Source organism: Mustelus asterias, chromosome 13, assembly GCF_964213995.1.
Source record: "Mustelus asterias chromosome 13, sMusAst1.hap1.1, whole genome shotgun sequence".
Taxonomy (NCBI): Eukaryota; Metazoa; Chordata; class Chondrichthyes; order Carcharhiniformes; family Triakidae; genus Mustelus; species Mustelus asterias.
The window spans coordinates 91887308-91911752 of record NC_135813.1 but is presented as its reverse complement, the minus strand read 5'-3'; the positions used below and the strand labels follow the sequence as shown (position 1 = coordinate 91911752).

General features: G+C 50.2%; 1 protein-coding gene across 3 annotated transcripts in view; it reads left to right on the top strand.

Moving 5' to 3' along the window:
• The first annotated feature begins 997 nt into the window (after nt 1-997).
• Nucleotides 998-24445, top strand: part of asphd2 (aspartate beta-hydroxylase domain containing 2) — a 48489-nt gene continuing 25041 nt past the window's right edge. For 2 of the 3 annotated variants that reach the window (XM_078227263.1, XM_078227264.1), the window contains exons 1-2: nt 998-1057; nt 10397-11529. In XM_078227263.1, the coding sequence (XP_078083389.1) occupies nt 10644-11529 (886 nt within the window). In that variant the 5' untranslated portion in view covers nt 998-1057; nt 10397-10643. Of the gene's footprint in view, nt 1058-10396; nt 11534-24445 lie in introns of all 3 variants that reach the window. The other variant, XM_078227265.1, reaches the window with a different exon arrangement.

Sequence of the window (24445 nt, the reverse complement as noted above, 5' to 3'; positions counted from 1 at the left end):
GTATGCTTTGTCTGTATAGCGCGCAAGTCAAATTAAGATTTCATAGAATCATAGAAACCCTACAGTGCAGAAGGAGGCCATTCGGCCCATCGAGTCTGCACCGACCACAATCCCACCCAGGCCCTACCCCCACATATTTTACCTGCTAATCCCTCTAACCTACGCATCTCAGGACTCTAAGGGGCAATTTTTAACCTGGCCAATCAACCTAACCCGCACATCTTTGGACTGTGGGAGGAAACCGGAGCACCCGGAGGAAACCCACGCAGACACGAGGAGAATGTGCAAACTCCACACAGACAGTGACCCGAGCCGGGAATCGAACCCAGGACCCTGGAGCTGTGAAGCAGTAGTGCTAACCACTGTGCTACCGTGCCGCCCTGGGACTGGACATTGTGAGTTTTGGCCACATTTCAAAAAAACTGACCATTCTGGTGATCGTTGGCTGGAGATCCCTGTTTGTGGGATGTCCTGGGGTGATGGAATGGAACTACACGTGATCACGTTCCTTCAGGTGGCGCTATTGAGGGAGGCCAGACAGAGATGGGGGGAGGCCAATCACGTGCTCTTCCACCAGGGCTCCGGCGCATGCGCACGTTGCCGGGCAGGCGCCGCCGGGAGTTGTAGTCTTGGCCACGGCCGCCAGCTCCCCCTTCCCTCACTTTCGTCCGACGACGGCGGCGGCCTCAGGGACAGATGTGAACGGGGGGGGCCGCCTGGGTGTGAAAGAGTAATAAGATCCCGAGTGAGTGAGTGGGGAGAGCGTGAAGCGCAGGTAAAGCTGGGGTTTGAAGGGAAGGAGCGGTAATGGAAGTGCGAATCGGAGCCGGCGGCGCGAGGCGGCGCGCTGAGATCACAGTGGGCGGGGTCGAGACGCGCTGACGTCATCGCGGGCGGCGCGCTGAGATCACAGTGGGCGGTGTCGCGACGTGCTGATGTCACCGCGAGCGGCGCCAGTCGGCGCGCTGACGTCACCGCGGCCACCCTCTGTTTGTCTGTCTGTCTGGAGGAAGCTGCAGATTAATGAACCTTGTTCGCTGGCAGCAGCATCATTCAGGTGGGCACCGAGTCTCTGCAATGCCCAGGGAAGGTGGGCATGCAAATGCAATCATCAGCTCTGCCTTGGCACAACGCTGAGGCATGGGCACAGTTGCATTTGCAGCCAGGCAGTGACTGAGCTTACACATATATACATGTGTGTGTGTAAGATATATGCAAGAATATTAATGCCTGTGAAACTAAACATAGTATGAATCATTGCCTTTACAGGGGGAGGTGCTGAAGAAAGGAAATGGGATTAAATTGGCGCAACAATATTAGATCTGGTGTAGAATATTTTTAAAATTTACTAAAATTAAGATCATAACACTGTTTCAGTGGAATTTGGATTCTAATCGGTCTAGAGTGAGTTAAATGTATTTTCACTCTTCATATATATATATGTGTGTGTGTGTGTGAGTCTCCTACCCTTCTCAGGCACTGCTGCTGGGTCTATGTTACGTTAATGCAGGGTCAAACAGAGACTGCAAGCTCAGGCCTGTCACTCTCTTGATCGGTCACCTCACCCTACAAATGGGATGGGGCGGGGGGGGATGGAGCAGTGTATGCGTTTTTATACTTTAAACTCTGTGATTATGTCTATATGTGTGTGTGTATATATAATGTGTGTGTGTCACAGGTGGTTTTTCAGTCAGCGCTGCTTGTGTAGCAGATTGGACTGCAAATGGGAGACTTGATACTGGTGCAGGTGCAATGCACATGCAATGCTGATAGCAGACGAGATGTTTCTCCATCCCTGGTGCTGACTTGCTAAACATGTACTGAATAGATGGTCATTTAATAACTTTGGAGGTGGGGGGTATATTAGATGCTGTTTCAAATTAATAATGGTTTTGCAACAAGGTTTAGTTGACCCATAGCCACTAATGCATTTTGCTGTACCAATACGGAAAGGTTGCAAAATGTCAATAACAAACATTAGCGGGATGTTGATTTGCCATTAGTACATTTCAAAGACTACCTGGACTAGCTTGTATTTTAAAAAGGTGCATGCTCTGGCTTTCAGACTGATTTTTGAAATTGGGCTCGTACTTGGAGGAAAATTACTGGGGTTCCTGCTTCTGATTTTTGTTTAGTGATCTATGAAGAACATTGTTCTTGGTTGTAATGTAAAGGCTTGCCCCCACCTCCAAATCCTGTGCATGATCCAATAATCTGCCAGTATTTGTTGTTTAGGCTTCCGGATGAAGAATGACCTCAAGGGCAAGGTCCCAGAGGACTATGAGTGCTTGTGAAACTGTATATAGTATGAATCATTGCCTTTACAGGGGGAGGTGCTGAAGAAAGGGAATGGGATGAATTCGGTGCAAGAATATTAGATCTGATGTTGTAGAATATTTTTAAAATTTACTATTATCACATTGTTTCAATGGAATTTGAATTCTAACCTGTAGTATACAGTTGAATGTATTTTCACTCTTCATGCTTTGGTGGATATAGATCATCACAGCAATTTGTTGCAAAATACCAGCCTTGATTGGAGGGGTGTAGGATTAGCTGTTATGGGTAAATGGGGGGAATCACACTGGTACAATATCTGCTATTTGTTTGAGATCTTTAAAGTAGACAAAACCAATATTGTGTCTAATTGTGTTCTAGATGCTTGTAGTAGGTTAAAAGATAGAAGTGTTACTTTTGTTTTACTTTACTGCCATGTTAATCGGAAATTGTGATTGCAAGTCCTCTTCCAAGACTTGAGCACAAAATCCAGGCTGACACGGTAACACAGTGGTTAGCACTGCTGCTTCACAGCTCCTGGGTTCGATTCCCGGCTTGGATCGCTGTCTGTGTGGAGTTTGCACATTCTCCTCGTGTCTGCATGGGTTTCCTCCGGGTGCTCCGGTTTCCTCCCACAGTCCAAAGATGTGCGGGTTAGGTTGATTGGCCATGCTAAAATTGCCCCTTAGTGTCCTGAGATGCGTAGGTTAGAGGGATTAGTGGGTAAATGTGTAGGGATATGGGGGCAGGGCCTGGGTGGGATTGTGGTCGGTGCAGACTCGATGGGCCAGATGGCCTCTTTCTGCACTGTCGGGTTTCTATGACACCTCATTTCAGCACTGAAAGAGTGCTGCACTGTTAGAAGTGCTGTCTTTCAGATGAGACATTAAACTGAGACCCTTTCTGCCTTCTCCAGTGGACCTAAAGGATCTCATAGCATTATTTCGAAGAGCAGGGGAGTTTTCCCGTGGGTTGCCCTGTTCAATATTTATCCTTTACTCAGCATCACAAAGACAGATTGGCTGGTTGTTGTCACATTGCTGTTTGTGGGAGCTTGCTGTCCGCAAATTGGATGCCGCTTTCCCTACATTACAGCAGTGACCGCACTTCAAAGGCATTTCATTGACCCTAAAGTGCTTTGGGGCATCCTGTGGTCGTGAAAGGTAGAAAGGAGGCCATTCAGCCCATTGAGCCTGCACTGACAACAATCCCACCCAGTCCCTATAACTTTTACCCTGCTAATCAATCCCCTGACACCAAAGGGCAATTTAGCATGGCCAATCAACCTAACCCACACATTTTGGACTGTGGGAGGAAACCGGAGCATCCAGAGGAAATCCACACAGACACAGGGATAGTGTGCAAACTTCACACAGACAGTGACCTGAGGCTGGAATTGAACCCGGGTCCCTGGCACTGTGAGGCAGCAGTGCTAACCACCAGTGCTGCCGTGTCGCCAAGCTTTATTTCACCATCATAGCTGAACCAATTCCTGTCCCTGTCTGCCACTTTCACATGCATTTTCAGTTGGAATGATGAAGCACTACTCTGCCAGTTAATAACCCTGTCTCAGTGTAAACCAGCTGACACTGCATCCACCCAGGAGTGAAGTTGGGATTTTTCTCATGTGCATGGTCCACATGTGATCGTCAAAGCTGGAAAAAAGTAGGGAAGAAGAGATAAGTTAGAAATAATGGAAAGATGCTACCAGAAAAGATTTGCGAGAATGGTTCAAAGGATGAGGAACTTCATTTAGGAGGATAGATTAGAGGAGTGGGGCTGTTCTCCTTGGCAGAGAGAAGTCTAAGAGGAGATTTGATGGAGATATTCAAAATCATGAAGGGTCTGGACAGAGTAGATGGGGAGAACTGTTTCCACTTGTGAAAGGGTCAAGAACGAGAGAACACAGATTTAAAGTAATTGGCAAAAGACTCAAAAGCAACGCAAGGAAAGCTTCGTCAAAAACAGAAAATGCTAGAAAATCTCAGCATCTGTGGGGAGAGAATAGAGCCAACGTTTCGAGTCTAGATGACCCTTCATCACGTTGTTAGGTCTGGAATGCTCTGCCTGAGTGGTGGAGGCAGGTTCAATTAAAGGGAATTCAACTGTTACCTGAAAAGATGGAATGTGCAGGATTGTGACGAGAACTTGATGGAATGGCAAATGGGGGAATGGCTTATTTGGAGAGCCGATGCAGGCATGATGGATCAAATGGCCCTCCTACTGTAACAATTCTGTGATACTTTGGGATTGGAAAAACTGGGCATTGTAGCAGGATGAGCTGAAGGCACTTGAGAGGAGTTCATAATTTTGAGCCTCAGGTAAACAATGACTTAAGGGCTAATGGTGCACTCGTCTCCAACTTTTAACAGAACACTATTGGAAATATGCTTTTTGTTCTGTTTTCACTCCTCCATTTCCCAGCATTTATTAAAATAAACAGGAGTGGCCAAGTCTGAACTTCCCTATTGCCTTTATTTTCTCTTCTGGGCTAGGACTGAGCCTTTGCCTTTACTTGACTAACCAAGTTGTGAACTGTGGCTCAGTCGGTGTCTCAGACAGATGTGGAGGCTTTGGAGAGAGTGCAGAAAAGGTTTACCAGGATGTTGCCTGTTATGGAAGATATTAGCTGTAAGAAGAGATTGAATAAATTGGGATTGGCCTAACCACGTGATGAAGGGTCATCCAGACTCGAAACGTTGGCTCTATTCTCTCCCCACAGATGCTGTCAGACCTGCTGAGATTTTCTAGCATTTTCTGTTTTTGACGAAGCTTTCCTTGCGTTGCTTTTGAGTCTTTTGCCAATTACTTTAAATCTCCCTGGAAAGACAGAGGCTGAGGGGTGACCTGATAGAAGTTTATAAAATTAAGAGGTATAGATAGATAGGGTGAATAGTTGGAAGCTTTTTCCCAGGGCAGAAATGACAATTACAAGGGGGCACAAGTTCAAGATAAGGGGGGAAAGGTTCAGTGGAGATGTGCGGGGGAAGTTTTTTACACAGAGAGTGGTGCGGGCCTGGAATGCACTGCCAAGTGAGGTGGTTGAGACAGTTATGTTAGTCACATTTAAAACTTATCTTGACAGGCGTATGAACAAACGGAATAGAGGGATATAAGCGGTTGGTTAGATAGGTAAACGTGGTTGGTGCAGGCTTGGAGGGCTGAAGAGCCTGTTCCTGTGTTGTACTGTTTTTTTGTTTGTTCTATTGTGAGGTCAAGTTACACTCCAGAGACTGGAGTGCAAAATCCAAGCTGACACTCCAGTGCACTACTAGGGGAGTGCTGCACTGTCAGATGAGATGTTAAATCAACATTAAATGGGATATAAAAGATCCTCTGACACAATTCTCCCCTGCTATCCTAACCAATATTTATCCTTCAACCAACAGACCATTGGTCATTATTTCATTGCTCTTTGTTGTGCATTGGTCAAATTGGCTGACCTGTTTGCAAGGATCAAAATTAATTGTAAAGATATCTGGGATGCCCTGAGGTCACACAATGTACCATTTGAATGCTAATCTCTTTATTTCATGATTGAGACGTAGCCACATGGGGAGTTGTGTGTGCAAACTTTCGCAAAACCACTCTGTTAGAACCATAGAATCCCTAAAGTGCAGAAGGAGTCTCCAACAGAGCAGGCTAACCCATCTAACCTGCATACCTTTGGACACGTAGGGGCAACTTAGCATGGCCAATCCACCTAACCTGCACGTCTTTGTTAACGATCCTTTTGTAAAACACAGATTTTCCATTGCTTTCTGTAATTCTCCTGCCTCTTGAGCAGCAGTTCTGATGCGGAATTGTGATTCTAAGGCTAAAGTAAACATCCCATCTGTAGTGGATTATGTAATCCTGTTTACTGAAAATGCAGTTAAGGCCTATTCTACTTGAAATCTAATTTTAAAACCTCCATTACAAAAGAGTATTACTTTTGCAAATAGTGCCAAATGTATGTATGTTTGAGCATCAACAAGGATGCTTATAATTTGGAGGCTTCATCAAAATATGTTTGTATTCTCAGCATCTGAACCCCTGATGCTCTGTGGCCTTCAGTCTACCCTTTTCTGAGCTCGTATGAGCAATTATTGACCAGTCAGCGTTCTGTATCTTGCAGAGTTTAAAGCTGAATAATCTTTTGTTTTTTTGACCTTCACAGGCTGTGCACTGCTCGCATAGCTACAGGATGCTGCATGACAAATCCAAACAGTACAACCTCCATATTCACTCATAGTGTGACAACTTAATTTGTGTATTTTATAACAAAACACCATCATTTGAAGGGTGAAAATGAGATTAGTGCTATGCTCATTTTTTTGTGGATATCCAATTCAGTCTTGGAAAGTAAGCTCCCAAACTGGCCTTTTCTGGTGTCCATAAGTTAACAGTTTCTTGTCAGGTCATCTCCACTGCTGATCCATGAGCTTGTTATGTGTGTGCATGTTGTGTCAAAAACTGAAGACACTGGAACCTTTAGCGGGTCAGTCAGCATCTGTGGAGAGAGCAGATGAGTTACCTTCTCAGGTGACAGAAGCGGATGAAATTTTAGATAATCAGTGTTTGGAAAAACATAGCAAAAGGAAGGGGGAGGAAACAGGAACCCCACACTCAAATTCACAGATGTGAGGTTTGTGTATTTTTTTCAAGAGTAATTTGAAGTGAGGTTACTCAAAGATGGTGAAAAGCTCATGAGGCTCAAAGTTGTTACGTAATTAAACCCAGCTTCAACAGTATTAATCAAACTTTACCACATTACCAGCTTAAATATATCAAGGATTATTTTTGAAGCAGTTTATTTTTTAAATTACATTTTAAAACTCTGCCCAATTGCACTAGCTGATGGCAGGTTTTCAGTTTGACACGATGCAAATGAATTTCAGCAGAATATTAAGGACTGGGGCTTTGGCGAGAGACGCTTTTTGACACACATTCAATTTTGGGAACAGAATTGTACCAGAGTCGGTAATTGTGCAAACCAGAACCTCTGTCCCTATGATTTTAAATCCAATCAGAAACCATATTGGGTTGTGATCTGCATAACTGCGTACAACACTTACTCGAGCATTTACTCAGTAAATTACCTTTTTCTACCGAGCCGTAACATTTCTTTTTTTTTACAAAGTAGGTAGGATTGGTGGCTCAACTTGCCACTAATTTTATTAAAGAAGACCTCTGCTTTGATCATTAGCCTTTGCCAAATTAGTTTGCTTCAACTGGAGGGAGAAGGGTGATGATCAGCAGTTGCCCTCAGGATTTCTGGGTCAGGAACGAGCAAGTTAGCCAGCAGTGCCCCAACTGATTGTTTCCACTTTCCCCTCGTTTGTTTGACTTAATAATAAAAAGATTTGGCGTTTATTTATTTTTAAAAACCTTTATAAAAAAACCAAAGTGTTTCACACGGTTTGACACAGGGATAATCTGATAAAGAGATATTAGGACTGGTGACAAAGAGGTAGTTTTTAAGGATGATCTTAAAGTGGGGGAAAAGATAGAACGCTTTAGGGAGGGAATTCCAGAGCTGATGGCCCAGGCAGTTCAAGGCACAGCCACCAACAGTGGGGCAAAGAAAGTCATGGCCACTCCAACATTCACTTTCTAGGCCAGTATATAGGGGTTAAATGGCTGTGATTCTCCCAGTTGTGCTCTATAACTTTGGCAGAAAACCAGAATGGTAATTTCTCCAGAATTTTCTAGAACTTTTCACCAAAGTTAAAGTGGATGGTCAGGAGAACCCCACTTACAACTTCAACCTGATAAATAGTGACCATTGATTACAGCAACGGTAGTCAATGCCTGTGATGCTGTTGACCTGCTGAATATTCCAACATTTTCTGTTTTTGATGGAGTGTTCCTGAATATATTCACGAGTAGAAAGGAGAAAATTGCCAATGTAAATCAATAGGTCAAACTGATCCTTGTTTTCCCAAACCAAATAAAAGCCAAATAGGAATTATTTGTGGAGGTACATAGCCAAATAGGTCCTTTTATAATACAGACTTGGTTCTTTTGATAAGCATGTCACTGGTGAGTTTCCTTTTTCAAGTCTTGTGTCAACGCTGGTTCCCTATGAAATAACAGGAAACATGAAATGCATGCTTATGCTGGCCATAATATTTTGGGCACTTTACCTCTGCGTATAGTGTGTCCTGTCACCACCAAGGTGCTGTGCTGGGAAGCATTACAAGCACCACCATTGGATGCCGCTACATTCCAGTACAAATTCTGGTATATCCCAATATAAAGCCAAACAGCATAGTAGTTGACCATTTGGCCTGTTGTGCCTGTGCCAGCTCTCTGATGGATCTATCAATTAGTCCCATCCCCCTGCTCTTTTCCCATGGTCATGCTTTCTTTCCTTATTAATTAGGGATCTAATGACTTTTTGAAAGTTACTATTGTATCTGCTTCCACCACCCTTTCAGGCAGTGCATTCCAGATTGTAACAAATCAAAAAGTAATGAAAATTCTCCCTGCCTCCCCCCCCCCCCTCCTGGGGCTTTCTGCCAATTGTTTTAAATCTGCGTGCTTTGGTTACTGACTTTCTGTTAGTGGAAACAGTTTCTCCCTGTGTACTCTGAATTTTGAAACCTCTGTTAAATCTCACCTTAATCTTCTCCATTCTAAGGAAAACAATTCTTTGTATGGCTGGAGTGTGTATGCGGGTGAGGCCGGTGGTCTTATGATAGAAACCAGCAACCAAAGAGCATGATAAGAGCACCATAATACGTTGCTGTTTATCAATATCATCTTGTCAATCAGGTGACCTTTTATTAGAAATGTTTGTAAAACTGCTTCCACGGTAAGGTGAACCAGTAGTTCTGCAAACTTGCAGCATCCATTGTTACCTACATTGCCAAAACAGGCCAAGGCATGTTGGACATTGGAGGGCATCTCCTCTAATTGATTCACTCACTCCCTTTAGAAGTGTACTTACTTTATCTCATAAAAATCTGTAGCACAAGAAGAGGCTGTCTCAGTGTTTATACTCCACATGGCCCTCCTCAACTCCAATTTCCATCTTGCCTGTTACCCTCTAATCCAGTGGTCCCCAAACTTTTTTCACTGGGCCGCACTTTCGGAATAAAAGTTTGCTCATGCCACACCGATTTTTTTTTATTGATAAGAAATACATTCATACATTCAAAAACAAAAAAAAACCAACTCCTAGCAGTGCTTGATTCATAACATAGAACACAACTACTTTATAATATGATCATGGGACATCCAGAAAGTATACAACAATGCTTGTTTAAACCATGTTTAAATGTTTCTTTGATTGTCCTTGAATCTTCCCGCCACACTTGCCATCCTCTCTCGCCGCACCAGTGTGGTGCGCCGCACACTTTGGGAACCACTGCTCTAATCCCTTGTCCCTCATGTATGCATCAAGCCTCCCTTTGAATGCATCAATGCTTCATTTACTCTATAAGGCAGTGCATTCTCACCACTATGTGTAAGAAATTCCTCCTAAATTTATTTGACGAGTTAATGGCTATCTTCTAGTTGTGTTCCCATGATCTGTGCGCACCTGCAACTGGAACCAGTTTCTTTAAATCTAACCTAACAAATGCCTTAATTGTAAAAATCTCTGGCATGTGTCCACTCTGTGTGCTGTTGAAATAGTGAAGGCATTATACAGGCATATTTCCGAAAACTAACTTTTTAAAAAATTGAGTCCATTGCTTTTAGCTACTTATGATTCACAGAACTCATCCTTACACTAATAGTCTTTCAAACTGGCCTCCTGTGTATAATGGGGATAATTTAAGTTGACAGTTTTTAGCTGGATTTTCAGAACACTAAATTCATCTGATAATTGTTGGCCAGCCCTGATTCCTCCCTAATTCTTTATCTTCAAGGTTTTATAGAGTGTTAAATTAATATAAGATACTGTTTCACAAATAGATTTTTATTTTGCTGGAATGTTGTATAATTTATTATCAATTGCATAGCTCTCCATTTAAAAAAAAAATATTATCCCCTTTATCAGAAGTGCACAATCAGAAGGTTGACTTAATGTTGTCTAAATGTCAAAAAAGTGTTTAGAATCTTTCAATCCAATTTTTTATGGAACTAATTTTGTGTATGTATGTGTCTGTCTCTATGCTCTTATTTGTAGGAACCTGAAGCTTTTAGCGATGCTGATTTATAACCCGATGCTCTATAAAACAACAATCTAAATCGAGGCTCACTGGTTTCTCTTCTATGCAGCAGGAAGATCGTGGTAATGTGTATGTTCTGTGAGACGTGCAGACAGACTAAATGTTTCCTGGCTGCTGACACAGTGCTGGGGAGCCAAAATGCCATCCTTGCCTGTCGATTAGACCATGGCTGCTATTTTCCATTAAAAGAATTACTAACCCTGCATGGTGTGGGTGCCTGTGCAAAAATCGAAGACTGACAGTGTTGCCTTGTTACACCGATCTAACCGGAACCTTGGAAACATGTTCATTGAGTGGTTCACAGACTGGGACCTGACGCTGGACCAAATGAAAGGCTTGGTTGTGGCGAGCCTGCAGGCACTGAGAGAGTGCGATGTAACCGCAGTGACCACTTTTGCCTGCATCTTGGCACTTTTTGTGTGGTACTGCTACCATGTAGGCAGCGAGCAGCCTCGCAGCTATGCGCCAGTCAATGTCATGATGCAGAGTGCCGACGTAAATGGTTTGCAAAATGGCTACATGTACTGCCAGTCTGCTGATTGCGTAAGGTGCACCCATAACGAGGGACGCAATCAGAAACTTTATCACAATCTACAGGAGTATGCCAAGCACTACTCGTGGTCCGGAATGGGACGGATCCATAAAGGGATCCGAGAACAGAGCCGCTATTTGAACAACAGGCCATCCATTCAGAAGCCAGAAGTTTTCTTCCTGCCTGACTTGCCGACAGCTCCTTATTTTTCACGTGATGCCCAGAAGCACGACGTCGAGCTGCTGGAACGGAACTACCAAGTCATCCTGACCGAGTTTGAGGTGATCTTCAAGGCATTCTCAAACTGCAGCCTTCCACAAGGCTGGAAAGTTAACAACACCCCCAGAGGCGACTGGTTCACCTTCTATCTGGTTAACCAAGGCATCTGTGTTCCCAGTAATTGCAGAAGGTGCCCTCGGACGTACCGATTGCTAGGCAGTCTTCGAACTTTCATCAGTAACAATGTCTTTGGGAATGCCTGTTTCTCTGTCATGAGCCCAGAAACACTCATTACTGAGCACTATGGCCCAACAAATGTTCGGATCCGCTGCCATTTAGGTTCGTGAGTATTTCTTAACATTTTACTGGTCATAATAAGGTGTGCTCTGAGTGTGCCATGAAGGTACTGCTGCTGTGTCTTATAGTGTCTTTAACTGCCAAAAAATTAATATTTAAGCAGGCACTCCTGGACATTGTATGGGATTTCATGACCATGATCCAGTCTCAGGCTTCGATAATAGGATGCATTAGGCAGCCCTTATTTGAGTAATTTATTACAAGCTCCTTTACTCCCAACATTAGATTATTCCTCCCACCTCAACCTCAATAACATAGAATTATATGTAGAAATGGCGACACAGAAACAAACCATTTGGCCTAACCAGTCCATGGAGGTGCGTTTTTCCATAAAATTAGTAATCCTAATCCTGTAAACATGCCCAGTTCCCATATCATGTTTTACCCATTTTTTTCAACAACCTATCTAGCCTATTCGTAAATCTTTTTACCTGGTAATGCATTCTATAGCCTCATAAACCTCCTGTGTAATTTTAAAAAAAAATTTCCCAGTGTTCTTGTGATTATGATTATTTGCTTGCACAGAGTTTGAATGTCAAAACAGTCTGGATTGGATAAAATTTCCTTTTTGTGTTGTAACATCTATGGATTTCTGTGTAAATACCTTCATGGAGAGCACTCCTTGCTGTATCAATGTGCTATTTTCTAATCACACTCCCTGCCCAAGTGAGATTATCAATATTTAAAGTGTCATTAGTTTACCACATTTTTACCAATATGTTTGCTTGTGATTCTTATGTGACAGCCACATAATGGTGTTCTGCAGATGAGACAAAGCTGGATGGGGCTGTGAGGAGGATGCAGAGATCCTTCAGTGTGATTTGGACAGGTTGGGTGTGTAAGTAAATGAATCGCAGATGCAGTATAATTTGGATAAATGTGAGGTTATACATTTCAGTAGCAGAAACAAGAAGGATTACTATCTGAATGGCCATAAATTAGGAGAGGAGAATGTGCAACCAGAGCTGGGTGTCCTGATATACCAGTCACTGAAGGTGAGCATGTAGGTGCAGCTGACAGTAAGAAGACATGATGTGGAGATGCCGGCGTTGGACTGGGGTGAACACAGTAAGAAGTCTCACAACGCCAGGTTAAAGTCCAACAGGTTTATTTGGTAGCAAATACCATAAGCTTTCGGAGCGCTGCTCCTTCGTCAGATGGAGTGGAAATATGCTCTCAAACAGTGCACAGAGACACAAAATCAAGTTACAGAATACTGATTAGAATGCGAATCCCTACAGCCAGCCAGGTCTTAAAGGTACAGACAATGTGGGTGGAGGGAGCATTAAACACAGGTTAAAGAGATGTGTATTGTCTCCAGACAGAACAGCTAGTGAGATTCTGCAAGTCCAGGGGGCAAGCTGTGGGGGTTACTGATAATGTGACATAAATCCAACATCCCGGTTTAGGCCGTCCTCATGTGTGCGGAACTTGGCTATCAGTTTCTGCTCAGCGACTCTGCGCTGGTTGTAGGGATTCGCATTCTAATCAGTATTCTGTAACTTGATTTTGTGTCTCTGTGCACTGTTTGAGAGCACATTTCCACTTCATCTGACGAAGGAGCAGCGCTCCGAAAGCTTATGGTATTTGCTACCAAATAAACCTGTTGGACTTTAACCTGGTGTTGTGAGACTTCTTACAGTAAGAAGACAAACAGTATGTTGATCGTCATAGTGAGAGATTTCAAGTAAGCGCAGGGATGCCTTCATGCAATTATACTGGGCTTTGGTGAGGCCACACCTGGAGTTTTGGTCTCCTTATCTGAAGAAGGATGTTCTTGCTCTAGAGGGAGTGCAGAGAAGGTTTACCAGACTGTTTCCTGGGATGGCAGGATTGACGTATGAGGAGAGATTGAGTCGGTTAGGATAATATTGACTGGAGTTCAGAAGAATGAGGATGGATCTCATAAAAACCTATAAAATTCTAATGGGACTAGACAGGGTAGATGCAAGACGGACGTTCCTGATGGTGGGGGTGTCCAGAACCAGGGGTCACAGTCTTAGGATACAGGGTAGACTGTTTAGGACAGAGATGAGGAGAAATTTATTCACCCAGAAAGTCGTCAGCCTGTGGAATTCACTACCAAAGAAAGCAGTTGAGGCCAAAACATTGAATGTTTTCAAGAAGCAATTAGATATAACACTTGAGACGAACGGGATCAAAGGATATGGATGGAAGGTGGGATCGGGCTATAGAGTTGGATGATCAGCCATTACCATAATGAATGATGGAGCAGGCTTGAAGGGCCAAATGGCCTCCTCCTACTCGTATGTTTCTAGATAGTGACGTGGCAGAGATTTAGAATTTGAGAGGGAAATCGAGTTATGATGAAATAAATCCGCAATTCTGTAATGCCTTATTACACCATACACCCTAAGTATTTTGTCATTAATATGTTTTTGTGGGATCCCTATGTGACTCAGTGCCATTGTTTTATAATGCTCCTGAGAACCACATTGGGGCATTTCATTATGTTAAAGGTGTCATATAAATATAAAAATATTGTTACTATTTTGCATGAATGATGTTCCAATGACATAAATGACTGGCTATTTTTTTTGGTGCATCAGTTGGGTGGAGAATGTTGCCTGGGAGATTTCCCTTTTCCTGTGTCAACCATGGCTCACTTAGTAGCATTCTCTCCTCTGAATAGAAAGGCTCTGGGTTCAAGCCCACTTCAAAATCGAGACTGACATTTCCAGGCAATACTGAGGGAATGCTGCACTGTCAGAGGAGACGTTAAACTGGCCAGCCCTCAGCCGTACTTAATTGATCCCGTGATGCTATTTCAAAGATCAGGTGGTGTTCTGTCCCAGTATCCTGGCCAATATTTATCCCTCAATCAACATCATTAATACATTAAAACAATTGCTTATTATCACATGGCTGTTTATGGAAACTTGCTGCATGCAAATTGGCTTCCACGTTTCCTATATTTGAACAATGACTACACGTCAAAATTACTTTGTTAATTATGTGGTGCTTTGAGACATCCTGAGGTTAAGAAACCTGCTTATATAGATGCTAGTCTTTCTTTGAAGGGAATGATGGAATGTTTTTAATACTTTTCTGAGCTACTAGAATGCAATTTAGTTAAGGCCTTATGAAACACCTTGCAGTGGCCACATTAAAAACGTTATCTAAATATTTGGATGTAAGTGTAAATTCTTTCTTTAGTTCTTCCTATGGAAGGTGTCAGTCAGGATTTTCCATGCAGTTGTTGAATTAATGGGTCTGATGTAATTGTCACTGTATTGAGTGATACTCGAGAACTTGATTACCAGTGAGTAGCACCATCAATGGATATGTTCCACAGGAAATCATAGGTGAGAGTGATTACAATATTTCACTAAGTGAATGAAATGTCACCATGAAGCCATGGCAGCAGATTTCGAGAGCTTCATCATAGCATTAGGTTGAGATTAGTGTCATCGATATTTTGATATGTATTCTGGAGGTGTTTTGAATGCTACCTAATTGCTCACTGTTAAATGCACTGTGTAGCACCAAACAGACCAGAAAGCCCCTGTGTTGTATTGAGTTTGGAGAAAAGTCTGCCAAGATTCTCACTGGAAAGGGCATGTCAGATGTGGACAGGGTTGAGTTTAAGAAGGGTAGCAAGAATAATCCAGGTAATTACAGGCCGTTGAGCCTTACATCATTGGTAGGGGAATTATTGGAGAGGATTCTTCGAGACAGGATTTATTCCCAATTGGAAATAAGTGGACGTAATAGTGAGAGGCAACATGATTTTGTGAAGGGGAGGTCGTGTCTTACGAACTTGATCGAGGTTTTCGAGGAAGTGACAAAGATGATTGATGAGGGTAGGGCTGTGGATATTGTCTACATGGACTTCAGTAAGGCCTTTGACAAGGTCCCTCATGGCAGACTGGTGCAGAAGGTGAAGTCAGATGGGATCAGAGGTGAGCTGGCAAGGTGGATACAAAACTGGCTTGGTCAAAGAAGACAGAGGGTAGCAGTGGAAGGGTGTGTTCCTGAATGGAGGGCTGTGACAAGTGGCGTTCCTCATGGATCAGTGCTGGGAACTTTGCTATTTGCTATTTGTAATATATATAAATGATTTGGAGGAAAATGTAACTGGTTTGATTAGTAAGTTTGCGGACGACACAGAGGTTAGTGGATAGCGATGAGGACCATCAGAGGATACAGCTGGATATAGATCGGATGGAGACTTGGGCAGAGAGATGGCAGATGGAGTTTATTCCGGACAAATGTGAGATAATGCATTTTGGAAGGTCCAATACAGATATAAAATATCCAGTAAATGGCAGAACCCTTCAGAGTATTGATAGGCAAAGGGATCTGGGTGTCCAGGTACACAGGTCACTGAAAGTGGCAATGCAGGTGGAGAAGGCATACGGCATGCTTGCCTTCATTGGCCGGAGCATTGAGTTTAAAAATTGGCAAGTCATGTTGCAGCTTTATAGAACTTTAGTGAGGCCGCACTTGGAATATAGTGTTCAATTCTAGTCGCCACATGACCAGAAGGATGTGGAGGCTTTGGAAAGGGTACAGAAAAGATTTACCAGGATGTTGCCTGGTATGGAGGGCATTAGCTATGAGGAGAGGTTGGAGAAACTTGGTTTGTTCTCACTGGAACGACGGAGGTTGAGGGGCGACCTGATAGAAGTCTACAAGATTATGAGAGGCATGGACAGAGTGAATAGTCAGAAGCTTTTTCCCACAGTGGAAGAGTCAATTACTAGGGGGCACAGGTTTAAGGTGCGAGGGACAAGGTTTAAAGGAGATATACGAGGCAGATTGTTTTACACAGAGTAGTGGGTGCCCAGAACTCGTTGCCGGGGGAGGTAGTGGAAGCGGATACGGTGGTGACTTTTAAGGGGCGCCTTGACAAGCACATGAATAGGATGGGAATAGAGGGATATGGTCCCCGGAAGGGTAAGGGGTTTTAGTTAAGTCAGGCAGGATGGTCGGTGCAGGCTTGGAGAGCCGAAGGGCCTGTTACTGTGCTGTAATTTTCTTTGTTCTTTGAGTTTGGTGATGATAGGGTTGAAAAGCCTGCTTGAGCTCACTCAAGTCTCATGCGAGTTGAAGTGTCAAAAGTTAGTTCCTGTCACACAAGTGAGCACTTCAGATAGAGAAGAAAATATGTTATCTCGACAAAAGGTTACTTGTTTTTCAGTGTTCAAGTTTTTTTGGCATGGATCCTATTGGTGTTGCAGTGAGGCAGGAGAGCACTGCAGTCAGTCCTGGTGAAAATGTTGCTCATGGAAAGAGCCTGCAGCAGTGTCCAATTTCTTGCTTCCAACATGGAGAGCTGCCTTCAGAGAATGCATTTTGCAATGGCTGCAGCTCACCTCACTCAGCAAAAGGTGAAATTGGGATTGTCTCCTGTTCACACTGGCAGGAAACAGGTGTACTGAAATTGTTTCTGCCTCACTTGGTTTCTTAAGGAACAGGAGCATCTCCTGTGTCAGTGTCCCAATCTCTCCCTCACCCCAACCGTCACCTTCCTATTATGCATTTTTCTCTGCTCATCCTTTTTTACATGTCAATTACTCTTTGACCTCTTTTCTTTATGTGTGCGTGTGTGTGTCTGTCTGTCCTGCCCTCCACCCCCCCCCCCCTGCTTCCCCATCTCCCCTTCCTCCTTCTTCCCCTCCCTCCCTGCCTCCCTCCCTCTTTCTTTCCCCTCCCTCCCTCTCTCCCTCCCTCCCTCCCTCCTTCTTCCTCCACCCTCCTTCCCTCCCTCTCTCTCTCTTTCGTCCCCTCCCTCCCTCCCTCCCTCCCTCCTCCTTCCTCCACCCTCCCTCCCTCTCTCCATCCCTCTCTCCCTCTTTCTTCCCCCTCCCTCCCTCTTTCTTCCCCCTCCCTCCCTCTTTCTTCCCCCTCCCTCCCTCTTTCTTCCCCCTCCCTCCCTCTTTCTTCCCCCTCCCTCCCTCTTTCTTCCCCCTCCCTCCCTCTTTCTTCCCCCTCCCTCCCTCTTTCTTCCCCTCCCTCCCTCTTTCTTCCCCCTCCCTCCCTCTTTCTTCCCCCTCCCTCCCTCTTTCTTCCCCCTCCCTCCCTCTTTCTTCCCCTCCCTCCCTCTTTCTTCCCCCTCCCTCCCTCTTTCTTCCCCCTCCCTCCCTCTTTCTTCCCCCTCCCTCCCTCTTTCTTCCCCCTCCCTCCCTCTTTCTTCCCCCTCCCTCCCTCTTTCTTCCCCCTCCCTCCCCCCTCTTTCTTCCCCCTCCCTCCCTCCCTCTTTCTTCCCCCCTCCCTCCCTCCCTCTTTCTTCCCCTCCCTCCCTCCCTCTTTCTTCCCCCTCCCTCCCTCTTTCTTCCCCCTCCCTCCCTCTTTCTTCCCCCTCCCTCCCTCTTTCTTCCCCCTCCCTCCCTCTTTCTTCCCCCTCCCTCCTCTTTCTTCCCCCTCCCTCCCTCTTTCTTCCCCCTCCCTCCCTCTTTCTTCCCCCTCCCTCCCTCTTTCTTCCCCCTCCCTCCCTCTTTCTTCCCCCTCCCTCCCTCTTTCTTCCCCCTCCCTCCCTCTTTCTTCCCCCTCCCTCCCTCTTTCTTCCCCCTCCCTCCCTCTTTCTTCCCCCTCCCTCCCTCTTTCTTCCCCCTCCCTCCCTCTTTCTTCCCCCTCCCTCCCTCTTTCTTCCCCCTCCCTCCCTCTTTCTTCCCCTCCCTCCCTCTTTCTTCCCCCTCCCTCCCTCTTTCTTCCCCTCCCTCCCTCTTTCTTCCCCCTCCCTCCCTCCCTCTTTCTTCCCCCTCCCTCCCTCCCTCTTTCTTCCCCCTCCCTCCCTCCCTCTTTCTTCCCCCTCCCTCCCTCCCTCTTTCTTCCCCCTCCCTCCCTCCCTCTTTCTTCCCCCTCCCTCCCTCTTTCTTCCCCCTCCCTCCCTCTTTCTTCCCCCTCCCTCCCTCTTTCTTCCCCCTCCCTCCCTCTTTCTTCCCCCTCCCTCCCTCTTTCTTCCCCCTCCCTCCCTCTTTCTTCCCCCTCCCTCCCTCTTTCTTCCCCCTCCCTCCCTCTTTCTTCCCCCTCCCTCCCTCTTTCTTCCCCCTCCCTCCCTCTTTCTTCCCCCTCCCTCCCTCTTTCTTCCCCTCCCTCCCTCTTTCTTCCCCCTCCCTCCCTCTTTCTTCCCCTCCCTCCCTCTTTCTTCCCCCTCCCTCCCTCTTTCTTCCCCTCCCTCCCTCTTTCTTCCCCCTCCCTCCCTCTTTCTTCCCCCTCCCTCCCTCTTTCTTCCCCCTCCCTCCCTCTTTCTTCCCCCTCCCTCCCTCTTTCTTCCCCCTCCCTCCCTCTTTCTTCCCCCTCCCTCCCTCTTTCTTCCCCCTCCCTCCCTCTTTCTTCCCCCTCCCTCCCTCTTTCTTCCCCCTCCCTCCCTCTTTCTTCCCCCTCCCTCCCTCTTTCTTCCCCTCCCTCCCTCTTTCTTCCCCCTCCCTCCCTCTTTCTCCCCCTCCCTCCCTCTTTCTTCCCCCTCCCTCCCTCTTTCTTCCCCCTCCCTCCCTCTTTCTTCCCCCTCCCTCCCTCCCTCTTTCTTCCCCCTCCCTCCCTCCCTCTTTCTTCCCCCTCCCTCCCTCCTCTTTCTTCCCCCTCCCTCCCTCCCTCTTCTTTCCCCCTCCCTCCCTCTTTCTTCCCCCTCCCTCCCTCTTTCTTCCCCCTCCCTCCCTCTTTCTTCCCCCTCCCTCCCTCTTTCTTCCCCCTCCCTCCCTCTTTCTTCCCCCTCCCTCCCTCTTTCTTCCCCCTCCCTCCCTCTTTCTTCCCCCTCCCTCCCTCTTTCTTCCCCCTCCCTCCCTCTTTCATCCCCCTCCCTCCCTCTTTCTTCCTCCTCCCTCCCCCTTTCTTCCCCCTCCCTCCCTCTTTCTTCCCCCTCCCTCCCTCCCTCTTTCTTCCCCCTCCCTCCCTCCCTCTTTCTTCCCCCTCCCTCCCTCTTTCTTCCCCCTCCCTCCCTCTTTCTTCCCCCTCCCTCCCTCTTTCTTCCCCTCCCTCCCTCTTTCTTCCCCCTCCCTCCCTCCTTCTTCCCCTCCCTCCCTCTTTCTTCCCCCTCCCTCCCTCTTTCTTCCCCCTCCCTCCCTCTTTCTTCCCCCTCCCTCCCTCTTTCTTTCCCCCTCCCTCCCTCTTTCTTCCCCCTCCCTCCCTCTTTCTTCCCCCTCCCTCCCTCTTCCCTCCCCCCTCCCTCCCTCTTTCTTCCCCCTCCCTCCCTCTTTCTTCCCCCTCCCTCCCTCTTTCTTCCCCCTCCCTCCCTCTTTCTTCCCCCTCCCTCCCTCTTTCTTCCCCCTCCCTCCCTCTTTCTTCCCCTCCCTCCCTCTTTCTTCCCCCTCCCTCCCTCTTTCTTCCCCTCCCTCCCTCTTTCTTCCCCCTCCCTCCCTCTTTCTTCCCCCCTCCCTCCCTCTTTCTTCCCCCTCCCTCCCTCTTTCTTCCCCCTCCCTCCCTCTTTCTTCCCCCTCCCTCCCTCTTTCTTCCCCTCCCTCCCTCTTTCTTCCCCCTCCCTCCCTCTTTCTTCCCCCTCCCTCCCTCTTTCTTCCCCCTCCCCCCCTCTTTCTTCTTCCCCTCCCCCCCTCTTTCTTCCCCTCCCTCCCTCTTTCTTCCCCCTCCCTCCCTCTTTCTTCCCCCTCCCTCCCTCTTTCTTCCCCCTCCCTCCCTCTTTCTTCCCCCTCCCTCCCTCTTTCTTCCCCCTCCCTCCCTCTTTCTTCCCCCTCCCTCCCTCTTTCTTCCCCCTCCCTCCCTCCCTCTTTCTTCCCCCTCCCTCCCTCCCTCTTTCTTCCCCCTCCCTCCCTCCCTCTTTCTTCCCCCTCCCTCCCTCCCTCTTTCTTCCCCCTCCCTCCCTCCCTCTTTCTTCCCCCTCCCTCCCTCCCTCCCTCCCTCTTTCTTCCCCCTCCCTCCCTCCCTCTTTCTTCCCCCCTCCCTCCCTCCCTCCCTCTTTCTTCCCCCTCCCTCCCTCCCTCCCTCTTTCTTCCCCCTCCCTCCCTCCCTCCCTCTTTCTTCCCCCTCCCTCCCTCCCTCCCTCTTTCTTCCCCTCCCTCTCCCTCTTTCTTCCCCCTCCCTCCCTCCCTCTTTCTTCCCCCTCCCACCCTCCCTCTTTCTTCCCCCTCCCTCCCTCTTTCTTCCCCCTCCCTCCCTCCCTCCCTCCCTCCCTCCCTCCCTCCCTCCCTCCCTCCCTCCCTCCCTCCCTCTTTCTTCCCCCTCCCTCCCTCTTTCTTCCCCCTCCCTCCCTCTTTCTTCCCCCTCCCTCCCTCTTTCTTCCCCCTCCCTCCCTCTTTCTTCCCCTCCCTCCCTCTTTCTTCCCCCTCCCTCCCTCTTTCTTCCCCCTCCCTCCCTCTTTCTTCCCCCTCCCTCCCTCTTTCTTCCCCCTCCCTCCCTCTTTCTTCCCCCTCCCTCCCTCTTTCTTCCCCCTCCCTCCCTCTTCTTCCCCCTCCCTCCCTCTTTCTTCCCCCTCCCTCCCTCTTTCTTCCCCCTCCCTCCCTCTTTCTTCCCCCTCCCTCCCTCTTTCTTCCCCCTCCCTCCCTCTTTCTTCCCCCTCCCTCCCTCTTTCTTCCCCCTCCCTCCCTCTTTCTTCCCCCTCCCTCCCTCCCTCCCTCTTTCTTCCCCCTCCCTCCCTCTTTCTTCCCCCTCCCTCCCTCCCTCTTTCCTTCCCCCTCCCTCCCTCTTTCTCCCCCTCCCTCCCTCTTTCTTCCCCCTCCCTCCCTCCCTCCCTCCCTCTTTCTTCCCCCTCCCTACCTCTTTCTTCCCCCTCCCTCCCTCCCTCCCTCCTTCTACCCCCTACCTCCCACCCGCCTTCTACCCCGTCCCCCCCCCTCCTTCTTGCCCCTCCCTCACTCCTTCTTCCCACTCCCTCCCTCCCTCCTTCCCACTCCCTCCCCCCTCCTTCCCACTCCCTCCCCCTCCTTCCCACTCCCTCCCCCCTCCTTCCCCCTCCCTCCCCCCTCCTTCCCCCTCCCTCCCTCCTTCCCCCTCCCTCCCCCTCCCTCCCTCCCCCTCCCTCCCTCCCCCTCCCTCCCTCCCTCCCCCTCCCTCCCTCCCCCTCCCTCCCTCCCCTCCCTCCCTCCCCCTCCCACCCTCCCTCCCTCCCTCCCCCTCCCTCCCTCCCTCCTTCCCCCTCCCTCCCTCCTCCTTCCCCCTCCCTCCCTCCTTCCCCCTCCCCTCCCTCCCTCCCTCCTCCCCCTCCCTCCCTCCCTCCCTCCTCTCTCCCCCTCCCTCCCTCCCTCCCTCCTTCCCCTCCCTCCCTCCCTCCCTCCTTCCCCCTCCCTCCCTCCCTCCTTCCCCCTCCCTCCCTCCTTCCCCCTCCCTCCCTCCTTCCCCTCCCTCCCTCCTTCCCCCTCCCTCCCTCCCTCCTTCCCCCTCCTCCCTCCCTCCTTCCCCCTCCCTCCCTCCTTCCCCCTCCCTCCCTCCCTCCTTCCCCCTCCCTCCCTCCCTCCTTCCCCCTCCCTCCTCCCTCCTTCCCCCTCCCTCCCTCCCTCCTTCCCCCTCCCTCCCTCCCTCCTTCCCCCTCCCTCCCTCCCTCCTTCCCCCTCCCTCCCTCCCTCCTTCCCCCTCCCTCCCTCCCTCCCTCCTACCCCCTCCCTCCCTCCCTCCTTCCCCCTCCCTCCCTCCCTCCTTCCCCCTCCCTCCCTCCCTCCTTCCCCCTCCCTCCCTCCCTCCTTCCCCCTCCCTCCCTCCCTCCCTCCTTCCCCCTCCCTCCCTCCCTCCTTCCCCCTCCCTCCTTCCCTCCTTCCCCCTCCCTCCCTCCCTCCTTCCCCCTCCCTCCCTCCCTCCTTCCCCCTCCCTCCCTCCCTCCTTCCCCCTCCCTCCCTCCTTCCCCCTCCCTCCCCTCCCTCCTTCCCCCTCCCTCCCTCCCTCCTTCCCCTCCCTCCCTCCCGCCTTCACCCTCCCTCCCTCCCTCCTTCACCCTCCCTCCCTCCCTCCTTCCCCCTCCCTCCCTCCCTCCTTCCCCCTCCCTCCCTCCTTCCCTCCTTCCCCTACTACCCTCCTCCTTCCCCCCCTCCCTCCCCCTCCTTCCCCCCCACCCTCCCTCCCTCCCTCCTTCTTCCCCCCTCCCTCCCTCCTTCATCCCCCCTCCCTCCCTCCCTCCTTCTTCCCCCCCTCCCTCCTCCCCCCCTCCCTCCTTCTTCCCCCTCCCTCCCTCCTTCTTCCCCTCCCTCCCTCCTTCTTCCCCCTCCCTCCCTCCTTCTTCCCCCTCCCTCCCTCCTTCTTCCCCCTCCCTCCCTCCTTCTTCCCCCTCCCTCCCTCCTTCTTCCCCCTCCCTCCCTCCTTCTTCCCCCTCCCTCCCTCCTCCTTCCCCCACCCTCCCTCCTCCTTCCCCCACCCTCCCTCCTTCTTCCCCCTCCCTCCCTCCTTCTTCCCCCTCCCTCCCTCCTTCTTCCCCCTCCCTCCCTCCTCCTTCCCCTCCCTCCCTCCTCCTTCCCCCTCCCTCCCTCCTCCTTCCCCCTCCCTCCCTCCTCCTTCCCCCTCCCTCCCTCCCTCCTTCTTCCCCTCCCTCCCTCCTTCTTCCTCCTCCCTCCCTCCTTCTTCCCCCTCCCTCCCTCCTTCTTCCCCCTCCCTCCCTTCATCTTCCCCCTCCCTCCCTCCTTCTTCCCCTCCCTCCCTCCTTCTTCCCCCTCCCTCCCTCCTTCTTCCCCCTCCCTCCCTCCTTCTTCCCTCCCTCTCCTTCTTCCCTCCCTCCCTCCTTCTTCCCTCCCTCCCTGCTTCTTCCCTCCCTCCCTCTTCCCCCCTCCCTCCCTCTTCCCCCCTCCCTCCCTCCTTCCCCCCCCTCCCTCCCTCCCTCCTTCTTCCCCCTCCCTCCCTCCCTCCTTCTTCCCCCTCCCTCCCTCCTTCTTCCCCCTCCCTCCCTCCCTCCCTCCCTCCCTCCTTCTTCCCCCCTCCCTCCCTCCTTCTTCCCCCTCCCTCCCTCCTTCTTCCCCCTCCCTCCCTCCTTCTTCCCCCCTCCCTCCCTCCTTCTTCCCCCTCCCCTCCCTCCTTCTTCCCCCCTCCCTCCCTCCTTCTTCCCCCCTCCCTCCCTCCTTCTTCCCCCCTCCCTCCCTCCCCTTCTTCCCCCCCTCCCTCCTTCTTCCCCCCCCTCCCCTCCTTCTTCCCCCCCTCCCTCCTTCTTCCCCCCCTCCCTCCTTCTTCCCCCCCTCCCTCCTTCCCCCCCCCCCTTCTTCCCCCCCCTCCCTCCTTCTTCCCCCCCTCCCTCCTTCTTCCCCCCCTCCCTCCTTCTTCCCCCCCTCCCTCCTTCTTCCCCCCCTCCCTCCTTCTTCCCCCCCTCCCTCCTTCTTCCCCCCCTCCCTCCTTCTTCCCCCCCTCCCTCCTTCTTCCCCCCCTCCCTCCTTCTTCCCCCCCTCCCTCCTTCTTCCCCCCCTCCCTCCTTCTTCCCCCCCTCCCTCCTTCTTCCCCCCCTCCCTCCTTCTTCCCCCTCCCTCCTTCTTCCCTCCCTCCCTCCTTCTTCCCCCCCTCCTTCTTCCCCCCTCCCTCCTTCTTCCCCCCCTCCCTCCTTCTTCCCCCCCTCCCTCCTTCTTCCCCCCCTCCCTCCTTCTTCCCCCCCCTCCCTCCCTCCCTCCCTCCCTCCCTCCCTCCCTCCCTCCCTCCCTCCCTCCTTCTTCCGTCCCTCCCTCTCTCCCTCCTTCCTCTTCCCCCGCCCCCCTCCCTCCTTCTTCCCCCGCCCTCCCTCCCTCCTTCTTCCCCCGCCCTCCCTCCCTCCTTCTTCCCCCGCCCTCCCTCCCTCCTTCTTCCCCCGCCCTCCCTCCCTCCCTCTTCCCCCGCCCTCCCTCTTCCCCCCGCCCTCCCTCTTCCCCCGCCCTCCCTCCCTCCTTCTTCCCCCGCCCTCCCTCCCTCCTTCTTCCCCCGCCCTCCCTCCCTCCTTCTTCCCCCCGCCCTCCCTCCCTCCTTCTTCCCCCGCCCTCCCTCCCTCCTTCTTCCCCCGCCCTCCCTCCCTCCTTCTTCCCCCGCCCTCCCTCCCTCCTTCTTTCCCCCG